The sequence below is a fragment of the Strongylocentrotus purpuratus genome, unplaced genomic scaffold (genome assembly GCF_000002235.5).
Source record: "Strongylocentrotus purpuratus isolate Spur 01 unplaced genomic scaffold, Spur_5.0 spur5_scaffold_5, whole genome shotgun sequence".
Lineage (NCBI taxonomy): Eukaryota > Metazoa > Echinodermata > Echinoidea > Camarodonta > Strongylocentrotidae > Strongylocentrotus > Strongylocentrotus purpuratus.
Window position 1 is genome coordinate 15,574,895 of NW_022145611.1, and position 19,600 is coordinate 15,594,494.

At 36.6% G+C, this 19,600-nt stretch overlaps 2 protein-coding genes across 2 annotated transcripts; both read right to left on the bottom strand.

The window, feature by feature from the left end:
• Positions 1 to 4,231: 4,231 nt before the first annotated feature.
• LOC581440 (muscarinic acetylcholine receptor M3-like) lies at positions 4,232 to 8,347 on the bottom strand. Its single transcript, XM_781436.2, has 2 exons — positions 7,496 to 8,347; positions 4,232 to 4,510 (listed from the first exon to the last, which is right to left on the bottom strand). The coding sequence occupies exons 1-2, from the start codon at positions 8,345 to 8,347 to the stop codon at positions 4,232 to 4,234; spliced, it is 1,131 nt and encodes a 376-aa protein (XP_786529.1).
• A 3,200-nt stretch (positions 8,348 to 11,547) lies between these two features.
• Positions 11,548 to 14,118, bottom strand: LOC581384 (muscarinic acetylcholine receptor M3-like). Its single transcript, XM_781388.2, has 2 exons — positions 13,216 to 14,118; positions 11,548 to 11,823 (listed from the first exon to the last, which is right to left on the bottom strand). Exons 1-2 carry the CDS (start codon positions 14,116 to 14,118, stop codon positions 11,548 to 11,550), a joined length of 1,179 nt encoding a protein of 392 aa, XP_786481.2.
• Positions 14,119 to 19,600: the final 5,482 nt, after the last annotated feature.

The following is a 19,600-nucleotide window of genomic DNA, read 5'->3' on the forward strand; positions in this document are numbered from 1 at the left end:
TTTTCTTCCTTTTCATTTATGTACACAGTTTGATTATAATAATGTACTGGGGTAACTCTCAACCACAAGCTTCTGCATTTTGTTTTGGTTCCCCGTTTTTCTTTATCTATTATGTTACTGTACATGAATTGTATTTGTAATTGTATATGATGTAAATTTTATAATGATTTGGAAAAATATAACAATGAATTGAAATTGAATTGAATTGAAGTTTAGCCATGAATTGAATCGACTTTCATACGAGAAGATTAGAATCATGCCTAGTGTTTTCTAAATATGCAAATGCACCTTAAACGTCTGATGGTATATCTGTTTAGAAAGAGAAAAAATAACGGGAAAACATCCAAATGTTGAGGAGGGGGAATTTGTGTTTTATCGTAAGTGCATGGGGTCAATTTCGTCTTTTTTAACAGATTATCAATTATCTAGTATGTACTTTTATTTTTTTAATAATTTTGTCTTGATATTTTTTGAGCAGTGATAATTTTATTTCGTCATCAAAATATCGTAGATAGAACTTTAACAGTTGCTCAAGCTTGAGTATATAGAGGGCAGCATACGGACGTACGAAACCTACACCTTCTTGCGAACTATTTACGCATGGGAGCGTAATACCCGTTGGCTCAGTGTTATGTAGTGTTCGTCAACTTGCCTAGTCCACGAGCGACCGAGTCTAGTTGTGCGTGCCCGATTTTTCCCGAGCTTCGATTGACTGTTTTTAATTTAGTTTTAAATATCAAATTTATTGATATGCAATTAATGACTCTGAGTTTCCTTCGGGAGATTATGGCGATATCGTGTGCTGCCCTCTATATACCAAAGCTCGCAGCCCCCTCAGCCACCTCCTCTTCCATCCCGCCTTAATAGGGACTTTTAGATTTGCACGACGAGTACGTGGACTGCCACGCGTGACATCCTTTTACGGCAATGTGACGTCCTTTTAGGGCACTGGTACTAGCAGTGTGTTGTGTGTGTGAATTTGATGCGAACAGCGCGATAAGCAGGTATACGGCTGGGGGGGGGGGAGGGGGGTTAAGGGGGTTCATGATGTTGTCAGTGATTCAGCTTTTTTTTTTCCTTCTAAATGTTTTAAATTTATATAACATTGTAATTAGTTATTTTTAATAATGCTTTTTTCCTTGTAAATATGTTTTTAAAGTTACACAACCTTGCCATTTCCTTGTAATCAGTTTTGTACATTGCCATGTTTTTGTTGTTGTAAATGAAATTCTTGATCTCGGTTGGCGGATTCTGGGACCTGCTTGTTTGGGGGGCTCTGCGCGCGTGAGACTGTATCGTATCCATGATCATGTCCTACCATCTTTCATGTTTTTAATTGTGCAGATCCTTGAAACACGTTGGTCTCTTTGCCAATCCGCCGGGACTGAGAGGTCCATCCTTCCCAGGGGCCCCACTCACAAGCATTGCTTTTTTGGGGTCTCAATTTTGATCATGTTTGTTCATCATGATTGCTATACCATGTTTTTTTTAATAAAACTGAACTGGACTGAACTGCCCGTCAGTGCCTTAAAAGGACGTCACACATAGCAGGCAAAGTTCTCGTCGTGCAAATCTAAAAGTCCCTACTATTAATTACTGTGACGGACATCTCCATCCATTTATTCTGGTTAAGTGATGAAGCGGGTTTGATTTGTGAAATATATGAACCTTTGCAAAGCCCTCTCCCCCTTTATTTTTAAACCCTTTTCTGATCTTTGGCTGAGTAGGGCCATCCAGCCGTTTATCTCCTATAGTAAATTTCATATTGCGTAATGTTAATATTGTACTTCTTTTTATACAGAAATATATTCAAATCAATTCATTTCAAAATCTTTTAGTGTTTGTGTACTTTCATGTTAACGAACCTTAATCCTTTTAAGATATACATAATATATATATTTAGAAAAGAATTTGAATTGTAAATATTATGACATTTCGTTATAAAGTTTACTGAGAGAGAGAGAGAGAGAGAGAGATTTCTATCAGTGACTAAATGACTGCAAATTCTTACGATGTTCTAGACCTCATTATAGAGAACATATTTATTCTATATTATGCAGACCAAACTGTGACCAAATGACATAAGATAGCATTTATGATTACATAGTCATCATTTCTTTAACACATATATACATTGGTAGGTCTGACTGTATTCATATCGTATACAAACTCATGCAAATATCGCTTTTGTTGATTTCGGCCGGACAAAGGGGACATATTTTATACAATTACGTATATACATGCAATAACTGGTAAACTAAATATAAATTTGGAAAAGGTTATCTGGTCATGGAAAATTTGTATGAAACATAATAAAGGATATTCCTATGAATAAAAACAAGAGAACTGTTTTGCCTTTTGCATGAAGAACATGTGATCAAGTGACCCATTTCTCTCAATCTGAGTGCGACATGCGAAACATAAAGAAAATATTTATGTCATGTTTTCGAATTGTAAGTAATCATGATTTTCTTCATACTATTTTCTGTTAATGTCAAACTTTACTTAGATTTTTTCCATGTATATTGTGTACATAATTCACATATATTCAATATACAACATAATATATATACATTTGATTGAAAAGATGGGAAACAAAGGTGTAAGGGATTTTTTTATATAAAGTAAAATGTGTGTAGATTACAAGATTACAAAGATAATAACATGGGACAAGAGAGGGGGCCTGTCAGAATACTTTACGATCGCAAGGATGGTCACACTATTTGTTTTAACAGATTTGATATACAAAATAAATACATATCATGGTTATATACATCATTGTATGATGATAGTAAGGATAATGATAATAATGAGGATTATATTAATACATTTAATAATAATAATAATAAAACACAGCACTTAAGGTACGTTATCGATACGGTTCATTAAGACATACATGAAGGTATTTATACACAAAATTAAATTCAAACTGTACAATATGTTGAAAAATATTCATGGATATGAATAACAACATTTCTTGACCCTGTGTCATAAATTGTAGTCATCAACATCAAGTGCGGAAATTCAGTGTAAAATTAGCTCAAAGTCAATCAAATGCAATCATTTTATTAAACTACAACAGATTTATTTATTTATTTATTTATAACACATCTTTAAAAAGAAGGGTAGCCCAATCAGCAAACAAATACTGGTTTTCGTTGAGGCCCTTCATGACACAAACAAGTATATACATTTCATCAACATATCAAAATATAAATAAATATAGAAAATTACAAAATACGATTTTAACAAACAAAAAATTGCAAACCAGGTTATAAATAAGGATTTGATTAAAAAGAATAACGAAATGAGTAAAATGTATATGATACAAATATAAAAATATAAATAAATATTGAAAGTTACAAAATACGATTTTAACAAACAAAAATTGCAAACCAGGTTATAAAAAAGTATTTGAACATAGAGAATAACGAAATGAGTAAAATGTATATGATACAAATATGTAAATGCCATATATCCTATTGAAGCAAACAGTAAAAAGTTATTAAAAAAATATACAACCACAATAACAAACCAACAAGAGAAAACAAGAAGAAGATATGATAAAATATATAAAAAGAGGAGAGAAAGAAGAGTTATATCAAACCATAATCATATTAAAACGTGCATGTCTTTTGCCATTTTGCCAATTCTTGTTTAAAGTTAAAGATACTAATAAAACAATATTTTTTTTATGTCTGATGGTGACGTGTATAAACATGAAATTGAATATGCCTGCATATGATCAAATAAGATTATATCAAACAATTACATTTAGAAAGAAATGCGTTTGTTTTTATATTCTACTTCAAAATTGTAATACTGTACAAGTTAAATTGCTTCAAACTAGCGTATATACTTTTGCAGGACCTCGAGAATGTAATTGCTTTTCGTTGATAATCCCGTAGTACTAATCTACTTCATCCCCTCCTCACTTTATTGGAATATCAAATTAATGAGAGCTTTTCAAAATATTTACATCCTAGCTAGGATGGATGTACCAAGATTTGACCGTGTAGTACACTTAGTCGAAAACAAAGATGACTTTTATTTTATATACGATCGTGATTTCCCTTCAAATTACGCTTAAAAATAATGGGCACCGTTTTTGTATAATATGATAAATTCCTCAAGAATTTAAAAGCTAGAATTTCTGTCATTTTACATAACTAAGGATCATCTTTAATGTGTACAACATCAAAATGTGTGTTACGTTCAAAGTAAAATTGTGTTACATTCGCCGCCGGCATAGAAACATGTTGAATATGGTAGACCTGAACAACGGTTGCGACACGGCATACGCTATCGGGTTGAGGAGGCTGTTGAGAAATGGCATCCACCCGATGAACAGTCGAGCTGGTCGTGGTAGTCCTGGTATAATGAGAACAGGTTCGATGGAGTAAATGAGAATCATGATGCTCTGCGGTAGCCATGAAACTACGAAAGCGACGACGATGAAGAGGAGCGTTCTGGTAGCCTTGCTCATTTCCGTGGCAGTTTCGCGATTTATCTGAGAGTCATTAAAAAAAAATCAAAAATATGGTTAAAAGTTACTCGGACTTCCATTAGATAGTTGATTTCAATTACTAATCCACTAATGGAATTGCACACACTGCACTCACCAGGGAGTATTAGGCTATTAAGCGCACAGTCACGTGCATATCCAACCACATTAACGTTAGTACCAGGGTACCAATTTGTTTGTCTATTTTACCCCTTTACCTGACTGCTGTTAAGTGAGCAACAAGGGGACTAACGGCTTTGAGGGACTAGTTAATGAGGAATAATACATAACCAAAGGGCGCTAGAACATTGACTTGGTTCCAAACCCGGAAGCTCCTAGTCACTAGACCAGTGGTCTACCGGCGAGCCGTCGCTGTGCACTGTGAAAGAAATGTTGTGGAATCGATCAGAAAAGGTTGATAATCCAGCATTTAAGTATTTGTGTGTACTGCACGGTTCTGTAATCATCAAAATGATAAAAAATTTGGCCCAGTCTTGGTAACGTTACAAGCACTGTACACAGAAAGATGTATATGGGAATACGCTACACGTGCGCGATATCTATCCGGTCCAGATAGATTATAATAATTTACCAAATATATCAATTAGTAGGCGGTTTCCCGGCAAAATGTAATTAAGAGCTTCCATTTCATTTTTTGAGAGGGGGGGGGCGTTTCCAAAGCTGGTCTATACCTTTAACACCTCCTCGGAGATTAGGAAATGCAGATTAATGTCTTGACAAAGGACATGAGTGTGCTTTCGTTTTGGGCGACGGTAAAAAAAAAACTGCGACTGTATGGTCGGGCGTGCGACTTCAATTACTCGTTTCGTTTTTCAGGACTGCAACGAACTGATCGCGCGTTATTCGAAATGGCGAATCTTCACTGAGTGAGGGAATGTTTACTTCTCATTTATTGTTTGGATATCATTGACGAAGATGATTGTACTCTTCTTTATGAAATCAACAAGACTACAAATTAAGACTTTAGGTACTATGGGTATGAGACTTTTGATCTGGATGATTTCAAGTCATGTCGGAGTGGGCGTAATGACAAACGCCCGTCATGCACATCTTGAAAAAACTTTCTTTAAAAAAACACAATTAATCTGATTTCAATCAACATAACATGGGCCGTTTTGCTTGCAGGAATTCGTAATATATGTTTCAACAGATATTCAAATACGCCTAGATAGAAATTTACGGAATGCATAGCTGAAGCTCTGTAATCTTGGTCAAAAATCAAGTTTGCCCGCGGTAAAGTCATTCGTACATAGGCTCTACAGCAAATTCGGTAGTACGTCGTCGGGTTTTCAGGGCGGTGGTAAAACAACCCCGAAAACCGTCGTAGATTTTCGATGACCGATGAACCTCCAGTTACGAGCTTGCGCAGATGGGTCCAATACCTAACTTTACCGTCGTAGGCTCCGTCGTCCCCCAAAACGAAAGCACACTATTTTAGCCGCAGCGGGAGTCGAACTGCGACCCACGTGATCCACAGCCCATTGCATATCAACTACACCACAACACCTCTACTTTCCGGTAGTATGAGTTGTAACAATGAACATACCGTGAAAAAAATGATATAAGTGAACAACTGTTCTTTTTTAATTTGTTTTTCAATCATAACGATTCTTATCATGGTGATCTTCACCATCATCACATGGTCTCATTTATATTGTTAAAAGTAGTGTCATTTCTTTTAAAAAGCTGATTAGTTTCCTTTCCAAATGAAGGTGCAATTCTTTGTCAAAGCTGGTATTGTTCCACCTCAAACTCCATAAATTAGACAAAATTAACTAAATTTATAATTGAACATTATAAACTGTTCTGCTGTTTAATCGAATAACATATTCGTCCACGTCAGAATAATGATGCACTAAAGGAGAACTAATCTTAAAGAATAACTTTAGTTGTTCTGAGAGATTTATTGCATTCTTGCCCATCAATCTACAAGATTTACCCACCAAAGTGTTTGAGAAAGGCATAAAGCAAGAATAAAGTACAGTTTCTTAGCAAGACGTTGGCATCGCAATTTTCTTGATTGCATGACGTACTATGCGGAGTTGTTTATCAACTAAATGTATTCAAATTCATGGATGCTTCCTTCCGAGGTGTTTGTTGTGTTGAAGCATTTCATTCGCCTGCTCTTATACTTTGTACTCGAATTGCCAGAAAGCAAATTGCATGAATAATTTGGTGGTGTTCCGGGTGCATCTTATCGGTATAGGTTGAACATAAATGAAATAGATTTGTCAACCGCTATATTTTAGTATTTTTAAATAAATGGGTTACAATTGTTATTCTATTATATTTTTTTCACCAAATGTATTTTTACCTTCGTGATTTTACCGGCTATGATTTTCCCCCATTGAAAAGTACAGGTTTTGTTATTAAATTAAAAAGTTTTTCCAATTGAAGCTTGGTGCATGATACATGTACAACTAACTCCTCCTGGTACATCACATTTTCAAGAAAATGGCTACGCCCATGTCATGCTAAAAGGCATTATATAATGCCAAGAAATCTTCATTCATATAACTTTTGTACATGTTCGTAAGATGTATTGTACATCAAAAGGCAGGAAATTCTTTTCGTTTTTCAGAATACCTACACTTTATCCTTTGGGGTTAGTTCTCCTTTAATAATGTCACCATAAAACAAAGTTCGCGTTGTAAGCAATGCATGTATCATTATGTTAATTTAAAATATGTAGTATCAGATTAATAGCGAAGGACTAAAGGAAAAAAACTATCAAGCATGCAAAAAAGCGAAGTATATACATGTACGAATAAGCAATAGTTTGTCTGAGTGTCTAATTCAATTTTCGAAAACCACTTGCCACAATTTGTTAAATATCCAATGGATCAGTTTGAGGATAGCGTATTTGAGTTTCCATAAGCTTTGCTATGACGGATAAAATATTTTAAATGGTTTTAGATTCCCTGTTGTCCTATTGTTGTAAATATGGTAAAGAGTGATATGAATACTTACTGTTGTTTTCTTTGCATTATTCGCAGCATTAACGTTCTTCCTCATTATTTGCTGGTCAAAATTATCGGATGAGAGGTCGATATTGATGGTTGCAGTACTGACGGCCGACGTCATGTCATCGTGAGGTAGCTCCGCCGTGATCTTTCCCTTTTTCGCATCTTTCATGGCAAATCGTTTTTCGACATTCTTACCGCCAAGAGTAGCCTGGATTTTAGCAACGATTCTAAAATAGAGTACAGCGATGATGGTAAAGGGTAAATAGAATAGAGCAATGAACGGTATGATACCAGGTAATGTTCGTAAAGTGTACCAGCGAATGCAGTGACGATCGTTGTCGAAATCGATGATGAATTCGGGTATGGTGGTATAGAGAAACCAAAAGACAACTGACACAATCCATGGGATGATGTTTTTGATGACGGCCATGCGTTTGTTTCGTGATATGAAGTGGTTGATAGGATCGTAAGTAGCCTGATGTCGATCAGCGCAGATCACGACCACGGCAAGATTGGAGGCGTTGAGAATTCCCAACCGCAAACCAGAAATCACCTTACAGATATCTTGCGAGAACGGGTAGTACCCGATATGTGTATGAACCACCGTAGGAATGAGGAACAACCCGGTTAGGAAGTCCAGAATGGTCAGGTTAATGATGAAGTAGTTATTGTAAGCACGAAGTCGTTTCTCGATGAAAAAGGCTATGAGACTCAGAAAGTTGGCAACGATGATGAGGACTGTGTAAAGGAAAGGCCACAGGATCCCGTGGATGTTTACCGAGCGAGATTTCTGCTCAGTAATCGTGGTCTCAGACAAATCCTCCGTCGAATTCGCAAAATAATCCTCAAATGACATAGTCGAATAGAATGTCTGCTCCGAAACATTCTGGATCATAGCACCCTCCATATCAAAGTCTAAATCTTGTGAAATTATCTTGAAATATTGCACGAAATGAGACAAAATTCAAATTCCGAATGGCAGTTAAATGGCGTGCCAGAACTGAGAATAACGAATAATCTGTCATACGAAACATGCAGGAGATCATATATATATATATGAAAAATCTTCTTGTTTTCTTACAGTATGATATACGCCGGAAAAAAATAACAAAGAAAACATGGATGCGCAGAAGGTTGCGTAAAGATTATATGAAGGTATTGAATAAGAAGATCTAGAGGTAGGCATGATGTGAATTTATTATGTTTGGCGTGCATTAGAGAAAGTCTGATTCTATTGTAAGGATTTTACTGCCGCTTTGCTACGGGCAAACAGATGAACTCCTTTAAAGGTTCTTTAGAAAAAAGAAAAAAAAAAGCATATCGGTAGCGTGTTTCTTAATTAAATGCGTGGCACCGAACAAAAGCTAAAAAGGACGATGTGCACTTACATAAAGGATGATGCAAAGTTTGCCGTTGATTTGAATCAATTTTGAATACGAGAAGTTTAGAAGCATGTCAAGTGCTTTCTAACTATGGCAACGTATGTCGTATTATGCCATATCTGTTTAGAAAAACGATTACGAGAAAACGACCAAATGTGGAGAGGGAGGGAAACCTATCTGTTATCATAAGTATATGGGGACGATGACCCCATGAGGGCTGACCTCTTTAGCCGAATATTAATTATGCAGTATGTACATTTAATTTAGAAATTTTTTCTTGACTTTCTTTGAGCGGTGCAAATGTGTTTTTTGGTCATTAAAATATCGTAGATAGAATTTACAAGAAAGGGACCAACTCGCAGCTAAATCGTACGGTTAGCCGAATTTTGATAAAATAACAATTCTCTGAGGCAAGCTTCAGCCCCTCACCCCCTTAGAACCCTCCTCTTCCCTAAGCTTCCGATTATGCATTTCTGCCGCGGATATTCCCGTCCATACATTCTGGTTAAGTGATAGAGCGGGTTTGACTTGTGAAATATCGTATCCAGACACCTACCCCTGGACATCCACTCCCAGGATAACCACCCCAGTCCACTACCCCCTAGGACAACTACCCCCTAGGGCAACCACCATCTAGGACGACTATTCTCCAGGACAACTCCCCCTCGGACAACTACCCCCTAGGACAACTACCACCGGACAACTACCCCCTAGGACAACTAACCCCATGACAATTACCGCTGGACAACTACCCCCTAGGATAGTTGTCCGGGGCTTAGTTGTCCTGGAAGGTGGTTGTCGTAGGGGATAATTGTCCGGGGGTAGTTGTCCTAGGGGTCAGTTGTCCGGGGTTAGTTATCTTCGGGTGTAGTTGTCTGGGGGTAGTTGTCCGGAGGGTAGTTGTCCCCGGGGTAGTCGTCCTAAAGGTAGTTGCCATGGGGGGTAGTTGTCCTAGGGGGTAGTTGAACGGGGGTGGTTATCCAGCGGTGGATGTCCAGGGGGTAGGTGTCCTAGAACCGTGAAATATATGTACTTTTGCAAAGCCCCCCCCCCCCATCCCCTCTTTTTGTTAACTTTTTTCTGATGTTTTATTTTTTGTATATAAATTCAATGGTGACGTACCGTAAGCCTTTCAAAATACACACACATATATATATATATATATAAACAATTTGAAATGTAAAATATTGTGACATTACCTTGTCAAGTGTAATGAGAGAGAGACAGAGAGACAGAGAGAGAGATTTACAAAAACAGTATCAGATAAAGAGAGACTAAATGACTGCAAGCTCTTACGATGTTCTACACCTCATATTTTGTTGGGAATAAACTTATTTTGTATTATGCAAACCAAACTGTGACCAAATGACATAAAACAGCATTTGAGACAGCATTTAAGACAACATTTAAGAAAGCATTTAAGATCATAAAGACATAATTTCTCTAACACACATACATTGTATTCATTTCATATACAGACTCATGCAAATATCGCCCTTGTTGATTTCGATTAGAAAAGGGGGGCTTATGTTATACTAGTGCGTTTATACGGGGTTTATACATGCAATAACTTGTAAATATTAATGTAACTTTGGAAAAGGTTATCTGGTCATGAGAAATGTGTAAGGGAATTTATATGAGACATAAAATAAAGGATATTACAGGGAATACAATCAAGAGAAATTTGATGTCTTTTGCATGATGGACTTATGATCAAGTGACCCATTTTTCTCAATCTGACTGTAACATCCGAATCAATAAATATATATATATATATATATGTCATGTTTTCGAAATGTAAGTAATTATGATTTTCTTCAAGCTTTTTTGTAATAATGGCAAACTTTACATAGATTTTGTCCATGTATTTAGTATACATACTTCACGTACAAACACAATATAATGTATATTTTATATATATATATATATATATATACATCTGCCAGAAAATTGAGGAAAAAATGTGTAAGAAATTTTTTAAACAAGAAAAATGTATGTAGATTACAAAGATAATATAATAGTACAAGGGGAAGGAGGCATGTCAGAATATCATAATCGCGAGAATGGTCGCAATAATATGCATATATCGTAATAAATCTCTCAACACCATTAATATAACAAAGCTTGCAACATTTGTATTATATTACATTGTACCTACGTATCACATTTTGAAAAGGTTTTTGTGTGGGTGAGTAAGTATAAGTTTGTGTGCGTGTGTATGTGTCGGTGCAGAATTGGTGGGGGTGTATGTTGGGAGCCTATACAGGTTTATTTGCTTTAACCCATCGTATGGATTTTGCTGGACCTCGAGAATGTAATCGTTTCTCGTTGATAATCCCGTAAAACTAATCTACTTCGCCCCCCCCCACTTTATTGGAATATCAAATTAATGGGAGCTTTTCAAAATATCTACATCCTAGCTAGGATGTACCAACATTCGACTGTGTAGTGCGGTTAGGCTATGATAATGATGATTGTTAGATACGATTTTGGATTTCCGTTTAGAAATTTTCGCTCACAAAATTATCGGCATAGTTTTGATATAATATCAGAAATAACTCAAGACTTTAAAAAGTTAGAACGCTGCTATGCTACCATAACTAAGGATAATCGTCAACGTACAGTGTATTAACTACAACAAAATAATGTGTGATACATTCAAAATAAATTTATATTACTTTCGCCGGCAAAGGAACATGTTGACTATAGTAGACCTGAACAACGGTTGTGAGACGGCATACGATATCGGGTTGAGGAGGCTGTTGAGATACGTCATCCATCTAAAGAACAGCCGAGCTGGTCGCGGTAGTCCTGGTACAACGAGCACGGGTTCGATGGAGTAAATGAGCATGATGATGCTCTGCGGTAGCCAGGAAAGTACGAAAGCGATAACGATGAAGAGGAGCGTTCTTGTAGCCTTGCGCATTTCGGTGGTAGTTTCGTGTTTCATCTGGAAATCATTCAAAGAAAATCAAAACCGTGGTTAAAAGTTATTCGGACTACAATTAGATACATGGATTCAATTACTAATCCGTACATATAAGTCCACATACTCCACTCCCTGGGGAGAATTCGGACTATACGCCATTCTACCAGCGCACACGTGCCTATCCAACCACATTGACGTTCGCATCTTATCGGGCACCCTTTTTTTGGTTAGTTTTACTTGACTGCTATATGAAGTATGTGTATGCTTGTTAGTAAGCAACTAGGGGACCGACGGCTTTAAGGGAATTTTTAATGAGGAATAATACATGTCCAAAAGGCACTAGTGCATCGACTAGGTTTGAAACCCGGGACCTCCCGTTTACGAAACCACTATTCTACCACCAAGTCATCGCCCCCTCCTACATACCTCCATGGAAAGTGGCAAAATGTAGATTAATGTCTTGCCAAAGGACATAAGTGCCGCAGCGGGAGTGGAACTGCGACCCACGTGATCCACAGTCCTAACAAATGCTGATTAGTTTCCTTTCCAATTGAATGTGAACATTTTTGTAAAAGCTGGTATTGGTCTATCGTTAACTCTATAAAATGATGATGAAATTAACTAAACTTAAAAATGCTTCCAGGGTTTTAGGTTCCACACAAATGAAATAGATTCGTCAACCTCTATATTTTACTATTTTTTAAATAAAAGGGCTACAATTGTTATCCTATTATATATTTTTCACCAAATGTAAATTTTACCTTCTCTACTATGATTTTCCCTCCCTGAAAAGTAAAGATTCGGTTAATGAAATGAATTAAAAAGTCTTTTCAAATTAAAGCTTGGTGCGTGATACATGTGCAACTCCTCCTGGTACGTCACATTTTCAAGAAATGGCTGCGCCCATGTAATGCTAAAAGGCATTAGATAATGCCAATAAATCTTCATTCATATAAATCTTGTACACGTTCGTAAGATTTATTGTACGTCAAAAGGCAAAAAGTCATCTCGTTATTTTTTCAGAATACCTACACCTTTTCGCTGGGGTAAGTTCTCCTTTAATAACTTCACCATAAAGCAAAGTTCGCGTTGTAAGCAAAGCAAGTATCATCAAGCTATTTTAAAATATGTAGTATCAGATGAAGAGCAAAGGACAAAAGGGTAAAACTATCAAGCATGCACAAAAGAAAATTAAATATGAATATGCCTCAGTTTGTCTGAGTGTCTAATTCAATTTTCCAAAAACCACTTTCCACTATTTGTTTAATTTCTAATCGATTGATTTGAGGATAGCGTATTAAAGTTTCCATCGGCTTTGCTATGACGGATGAAATATTTTAAAAACTCAATTTTTTAAAATTCTCTACTTTCCTATTGTTGTAAATATGGTAAACAGTAATAAAAAATACTTACTGTTGTTTTCTTTGCACTATTCGCAGCATTAACGTTCTTCCTCATTATTCGCTGGTCAAAATTATCGGATGAGAGGTCGACATTGATGGTTGCATTACTGACGGCCGACGTCATTTCATCGTGAGGCAACTCCGCCGTGATCTTTCCCTTTTTCGCATCTTTCATAGCAAACTGTTTTTCGACATTCTTACCGCCAAGAGTAGCCTGGATTTTAGCAACGATTCTAAAATAGAGTACAGCGATGATGGTAAACGGTAAATAGAATAGAGCAATGAACGGGATGATACCAGGTAATGTTCGTAAACTGTACCAGTGAGCGCAGTGACGACCGTTGTCGAAATCGATGATGAATTCGGGTATGGTGGTATAGAGAAACCAAAAGACAACTGACACAATCCATGGGATGATGTTTTTGATGACGGCCATGCGTTTGCTTCGTGATATGAAGTGGTTGATAGGATCGTAAGTAGCCTGATGTCGATCAGCGCAGATCACGACCACGGCAAGATTGGAGGCGTTGAGAATTCCCAACTGGATAGCAGAAGTCACCTTACAGATATCTAGCGAGAACGGGTAATACCCGATGTGTGTATGAACCACCGTAGGGATGAGGAACAACCCGGTTATGAAGTCCAGAATGGTCAGGTTAATGATGAAGTAGTTGTTGTAAGTGCGAAGTCGTTTTTCGATGCAGAAGGCTACGAGACTCAGAAAGTTGGCAATGATAATAAGGACTGTGAACAGGATAGGCCACAGGATCCCGTGGATGTTTACCGAGCGAGATTTTTGCTCAGTAATTGTGGTCTCAGATAAATCCTCCGTCGAATTCGCAAAATAATCCTCAACTAACATAGTCGAATATAACGTCGGTTCTGAAACATTCTGGATCTTAGCACCCTCCATATCAAAGTCTAAATTTTTTGAGATAATCTTGAAATACTGCACGAAATAAGACGAAATTCACATTCCTAATGACAGTTCAATGGCGTGCCGTAACTGAGAATAACGAATAATCTCTTCTGCGGAGCATGGAGGGCTTTATTTATATGCACAACTTTCTTGTTTTCTGTCAGTATGAGATACGCCGAAAAAAATAACAAAAAAAACATGGATGCGCAGAAGGTTGCGTAAAAATCACTTGAAGGCATTGAATAAGAAGATCTAGATGTAGGCATGATGGCTATTTTTAGTTTTTGCGTGCATTAGAGAATGTCGGATCCTATTGTTAGGATTTTACTGCCGCTTTGCTTATGAAAATTAGATGAACTCCTACAAAAGCTCTTTAAAAAATACTTAAGCCATGTTGGACGGGCACTTAGTGGAAGCATTGAAATCTAAACAAACAGGTCAGTAGAGTGTTTCTTATTAGAATGCAAGGCCCCGAACAAAAGAAAATAGGTCGATGTGCACTTGCATTAAGAATGATTTAAAGTTTGGCCATTAATTGAATCATTTTGAAAAACGAGAAGTTTAGAAGCATGCCAATGGTTTTCTATAATGTGCCAACGCATAACATCTGATGCCATATCTGGGTTTTTTTAATACGGGAAAAACGTCCAGATGTGGAGGGGAGGGAAACATGTTGTCATAAGTGTATTGGGACAATTACGCCATAACGGCTGACATATTTGCCGAATATTAATTATCCAGTATGTAAATTAATTCATAGGAATTTTGTCTTGACCTATTTTATCAGTGCATATGTAATTTCGTCACCAAAAAAATGGACCATCTCGCAGCCCAATCATACGGTCGGTCGTATTACGGTTGGCCAAATTAATTGAGGCGAGCTTCAGCCCCTTCTGCCCTTCAAGCTCTTCCCCTCCCCTACCCCCCCCCCCTCCCGCCTTAGGATTGATTGCTATTCCCATCCATATATTTTAGTTAAAAGTGATAAAGCGGGTTTCATTTATGGAATGTATGTTCCTTTGCAAAGCCCCACTTTTCTTTAATATCTTTCAATTCAATTCAGCATTTATTCAATTCTATAATTTCATAATAAAAACAGTTAAGTAAACATGCAGTAAATATAATAGAAGTACTAATAAACATAATTATAATATTTCGGTTGCAGTTAACAAAATAGTAAAATATTTACAGTAAAAATAGTAATTTAATTGCTGTATAAAAACCCTAGTGGGTTTGTTTGGACAGCCACCATTGTTTGTTTGTTTCTATTTCCGAACTCCACATATACATACAAGTTTTTAAAAAAATAAAAAATAAAAAACACATTTCAAACGATAAGAAAGTAAGTACATGTGTAAAGTATAGACAAAGGGTTGGATAGCCCAAAATGGTCCTGTTCTTCCACGGGGTCCGAAAGCAAAAATCATATTAATTTACATACAATATCATTTTTTTATAAAAATCATAGTATTTTGCCAATACACTACCCCCCCCTTATCGATCCCCCTAACCTCACCACCCCCCCCCCGCCACCCTCTCGATACTACCAACCCCTCCCGCTACCCCCTTCCCAATTCCTCCAGTCTATAATATCTCTGTCATAACAATTCAAACCAAACTTTTTATTTCTTTATTAAATGTAGCCAAACTTCTTGATTGTCGAATGTGCATAGACAATCCATTATACAATTTACTTCCGCGATACAGAAACGTACGCTTACAATTCTGTGTTTTCGGTTTAGGCAAAACTAAATTAGCACTTCTAAGGACATAGTTTTTAGTCTTAACAATAAACTTCTCTTTCAAATATACAGGTACCAAATCGTGAAATATTTTATACATTAAAGAATAACTGTGCCTAACTTGTATATTTTCTAAAATTTCCCAATTTAAAATATAATGAATTTCACTAATTGGCTTATGTTCAGATAATTTAAATTTAAGAATAATTCTACCAGCCCTGTTCTGTAATTTTTGTAACATGTCTACTTGAGACTTAGTGCCCGAATGCCATAACACGTCACCATAATCAAAATGTGGCATAATTGCGGCATTATGTACAAGTTTTAACCCAGTCTCATTAACATAGTTATGCAACCTTCCTAAGAAACTAATCATTTTCCAACCTTTTTACATAATTCACCAGTGTGTTCATTCCATTTTAATTCACAATCAACAAAATTACCTAGATATTTAAATTTGTCAACTTGAACAATATCATTATCATTAATTTTTAAGTTCAACCTACTGTGTCCGTTCAACATAATTATATTTAGTGCCTATCAGCATACTAACAGTCTTAGTACAATTTATTTTCAACTTATTACAATTCATCGAAGAATATTACAAGGGTCTTTATCTGAATAATATACAGGGTGAGTCAGAAAAAATGTCCCACTTTTTAAAATTTGTATTGTTTGAAGTATGAATATTTAATTATGGGTTTCATGATATGTCTCGATAGAGTTATCCTCCCAGCACATTTAGGTACTATTTTCATTTGAATCCCTTCATGCTTGACTGAACATCAGACAATCTTTACAAGACTGCCTGATTTCACTTGCGCCAACTTACTGGGTGAGGAATAAAACAGTGCATTGAACAATGACAGTCAGACAGACAGACAGACAAACACACATGCACAAAAACACAAACACAAACACACACACGCACACACACACACACACACACACGCACACACACACTCACACACACACACACACAAACACATACAACGCACACTGCGTAATCAGAAAAGGGTAAATTATGAGACAATTGTAAGCGTGTGCGTTGTATGTGTAAATATGTAAATGATGAAGCTATTCTTACAAAACTTGTTTTGCAATTTAAAAAGTGCTTCCAACTTGCAAGAATATGTATAAGCCCATAAAAACTTACAGTATGATAAGTAGGGTAGCACTAAAGTATTATACAATGTGATAATGAAGTATTTTGGCAGGATATGGCATAAGTTGTTGGGCTTATAATAAACTCTTGGGTCGCGGTGCGCTGGAAAACACTCGGGTCACGGTTCGCTGGGCCAATTTTTTTTAAATGGTGTCTTCAAATCGGCTTTATAAGGGGGAGATTTATTGAAGAAGAGATTTGAAATTATCGACACACTTTATTTTAATCTATTGCTTTCGTCCTTACATCAATGAATCTTAAGGGTCTATGTATCGGTTATCATTTTAATCTTCCTTTAACCCTAACTGTTATGGGGGGGGGGGGCTTTGAGGCCCCCTCGACATTTTCGGAGATTGCGTCGCAACCGCTTGGAATTTTGAATGGTCGTTTCATTACTTTTTTCCTCAAGTCTTACGCACATTTGATATCATTTTCGTCGAAATCGGATATACCTGTAAGGTGTTACATAACAATTAGTATGCGCATGTCATCAAAAAATGTACAAGTAGAAATGTGAATACAGGTTCAGATGTATTTCTTCCTATGAGTGGGAGATATGAATTGATATCAAATTGCTTTTATATATTTCTCAAAGTAACTTGATGTATTCCAGAACATAAGAATACATTAGAAATAAAACAATAGATATAATAAGAAATAAAAAAAAAAATACATAAGAAAATAAAATGATGAATTTCGAACGCGTAAATTGCGTATTCATAATTTATGCAAATTAACCTATGCATTTTCAAATATAAAAAAAATTAAACCTCATGAATTTGAGATGAAGAAAACATTTATTCAATACATTTTCAAGATTCTTACAAGTCTACAGACAAATATGTAGAGTTTTCTGTAAAATGCAAAAAAATAGCATTTCGCATGATTAATTAGGCTATAACGACAAAAATTTGCATATTAGGAAACAACTAATTATACGATCTCGTTTCTTGCATAATTATTTACAAACATGCACATTTGCGTGTTCATCGGACATTCGACGGCCGAGATCATAGGAGGGGGGGGGGGGGGCTAAGTCAGTGAGGTGCTCAAAATAGCCTTTCTTTCTATCCCTTTTTCCCTATTTCCCTTTTCTTTTATCATGTCATTCTTGATTTTCTCCACTCTTTTCTTTAGCTGCCATTACAGCGGGTTGAGTGTGGCAAAAGTAGTTCTTGTCTTCTTATTTTTCTATCATTAAAAAAGCAATCGCAACTTCCAACTTCGTTTTTAGGTAAAATTTCCCATGCACCCTATTTAAAAATGGTTAAAAACAATCGCTAATCTAAGATAAGATTTAACCCAGCGTGTAGGGCCGATTTGAAGACACCATTAAAAAAAATGGCCCAGCGAGCCGTGACCCAAGTGATTCCAGCGCGCCGCGACCCGAGTGTTTATTATAAACCACTTTTGGAGTGTCTGCGTACTTAAATGTTAACCATCCTCATTCCTTTCAAACCATTTCAAAATATACATACAAAGATATTCATTTTCTTTTAAGCAAATAATTTGAAATGTGAAATATTGTGACGTATCGTTATGAAGTTTATTGAGAGAGAGATATACCAATGGCTACAAAATTGTATATTTTTGCTTCGAGGTTTCCCTTTATAGGTGCCCCCTTTTCCCGGAATTTGCCCTTTTATGTTGGTGCTCCCCCACACTTTGAACGACACTCCGCCGCCCCTGGCCTGCTAAAACTCCTGAGTTTCCAAAGACTCCGCCCCTGGACTCCACGCCAATTTACGCTCTCCTCTCAGACTCCCCCCCCCCCCCCACCCCCTGTCCGCGCAAGCTTTTGCAGGACCTCGAGAATGTACTTTTTTCGTGGATATTCCTAATAATACTAATCTACTTCGCCCCCTCCCCACTTTATTGGAATATCAAATGAATGAGGGCTTTTTCAAAATATCTACATCCTAGTTACGATTTACCCACCACGATGACTGTTGGATACGATTTGGATTACCTTTTGGGAAATTACGCTTAAAAACGGCATAGTTTTTAATATTAGATTGAGATTGAGATTGAGATTGAAAAGGTTTTATTCATTGCACTTCGCAGCCAGATGGCTGAATTATGAACAATTTACATTGGCAATGAATTATGATAATTACAAATGTGGTTGACATTGTCACAAAGTATAATATACAGTATATAACAAAATTCATAACAAAGTTCATAACTAATATGACTAAGGCAAATTAAGTCACGTTTAAAATATATTTTGTGAGGTGACACAAGAGTGGGTCAAAGAATGAGCAAGCAGGCCCTTTGCTCTTCAATACACGCTCTCAATCCTATACACGCTCCTATTCTCACTCCTGTACCTTGGACACTCTCATAGACACTCCCATTCACACTCCCATACACTAGCTAACGGTCTGCTCGCTCATCCTTGGACTTCTCTCTTGTGTCAAGGAGTGTCGGGTATTTCAAAAAAAAAAAAAAAAAAAACAAGTAAGCTCCTTCCCGACTTTCGTACATTAGGGAGAAATAAGCAAATGAATTAAAAAATTGAACACCATCTGATCTGAAATGCCATGTCATGATTGCTACATGGAGTGTA

Excerpts from the sequence above, each read along its gene's own strand:
- LOC581440 (XM_781436.2), bottom strand. The coding sequence starts at position 8,347 with ATGTCATTTGAGGATTATTTTGCGAATTCGACGGAGGATTTGTCTGAG. Across the intron at positions 4,511-7,495 it reads ATAATGCAAAGAAAACAACA|ATAAATCGCGAAACTGCCAC; the intron begins GTAAGTATTCAT and ends AATGACTCTCAG.
- LOC581384 (XM_781388.2), bottom strand. The coding sequence starts at position 14,118 with ATGGAGGGTGCTAAGATCCAGAATGTTTCAGAACCGACGTTATATTCG. Across the intron at positions 11,824-13,215 it reads ATAGTGCAAAGAAAACAACA|ATGAAACACGAAACTACCAC; the intron begins GTAAGTATTTTT and ends AATGATTTCCAG.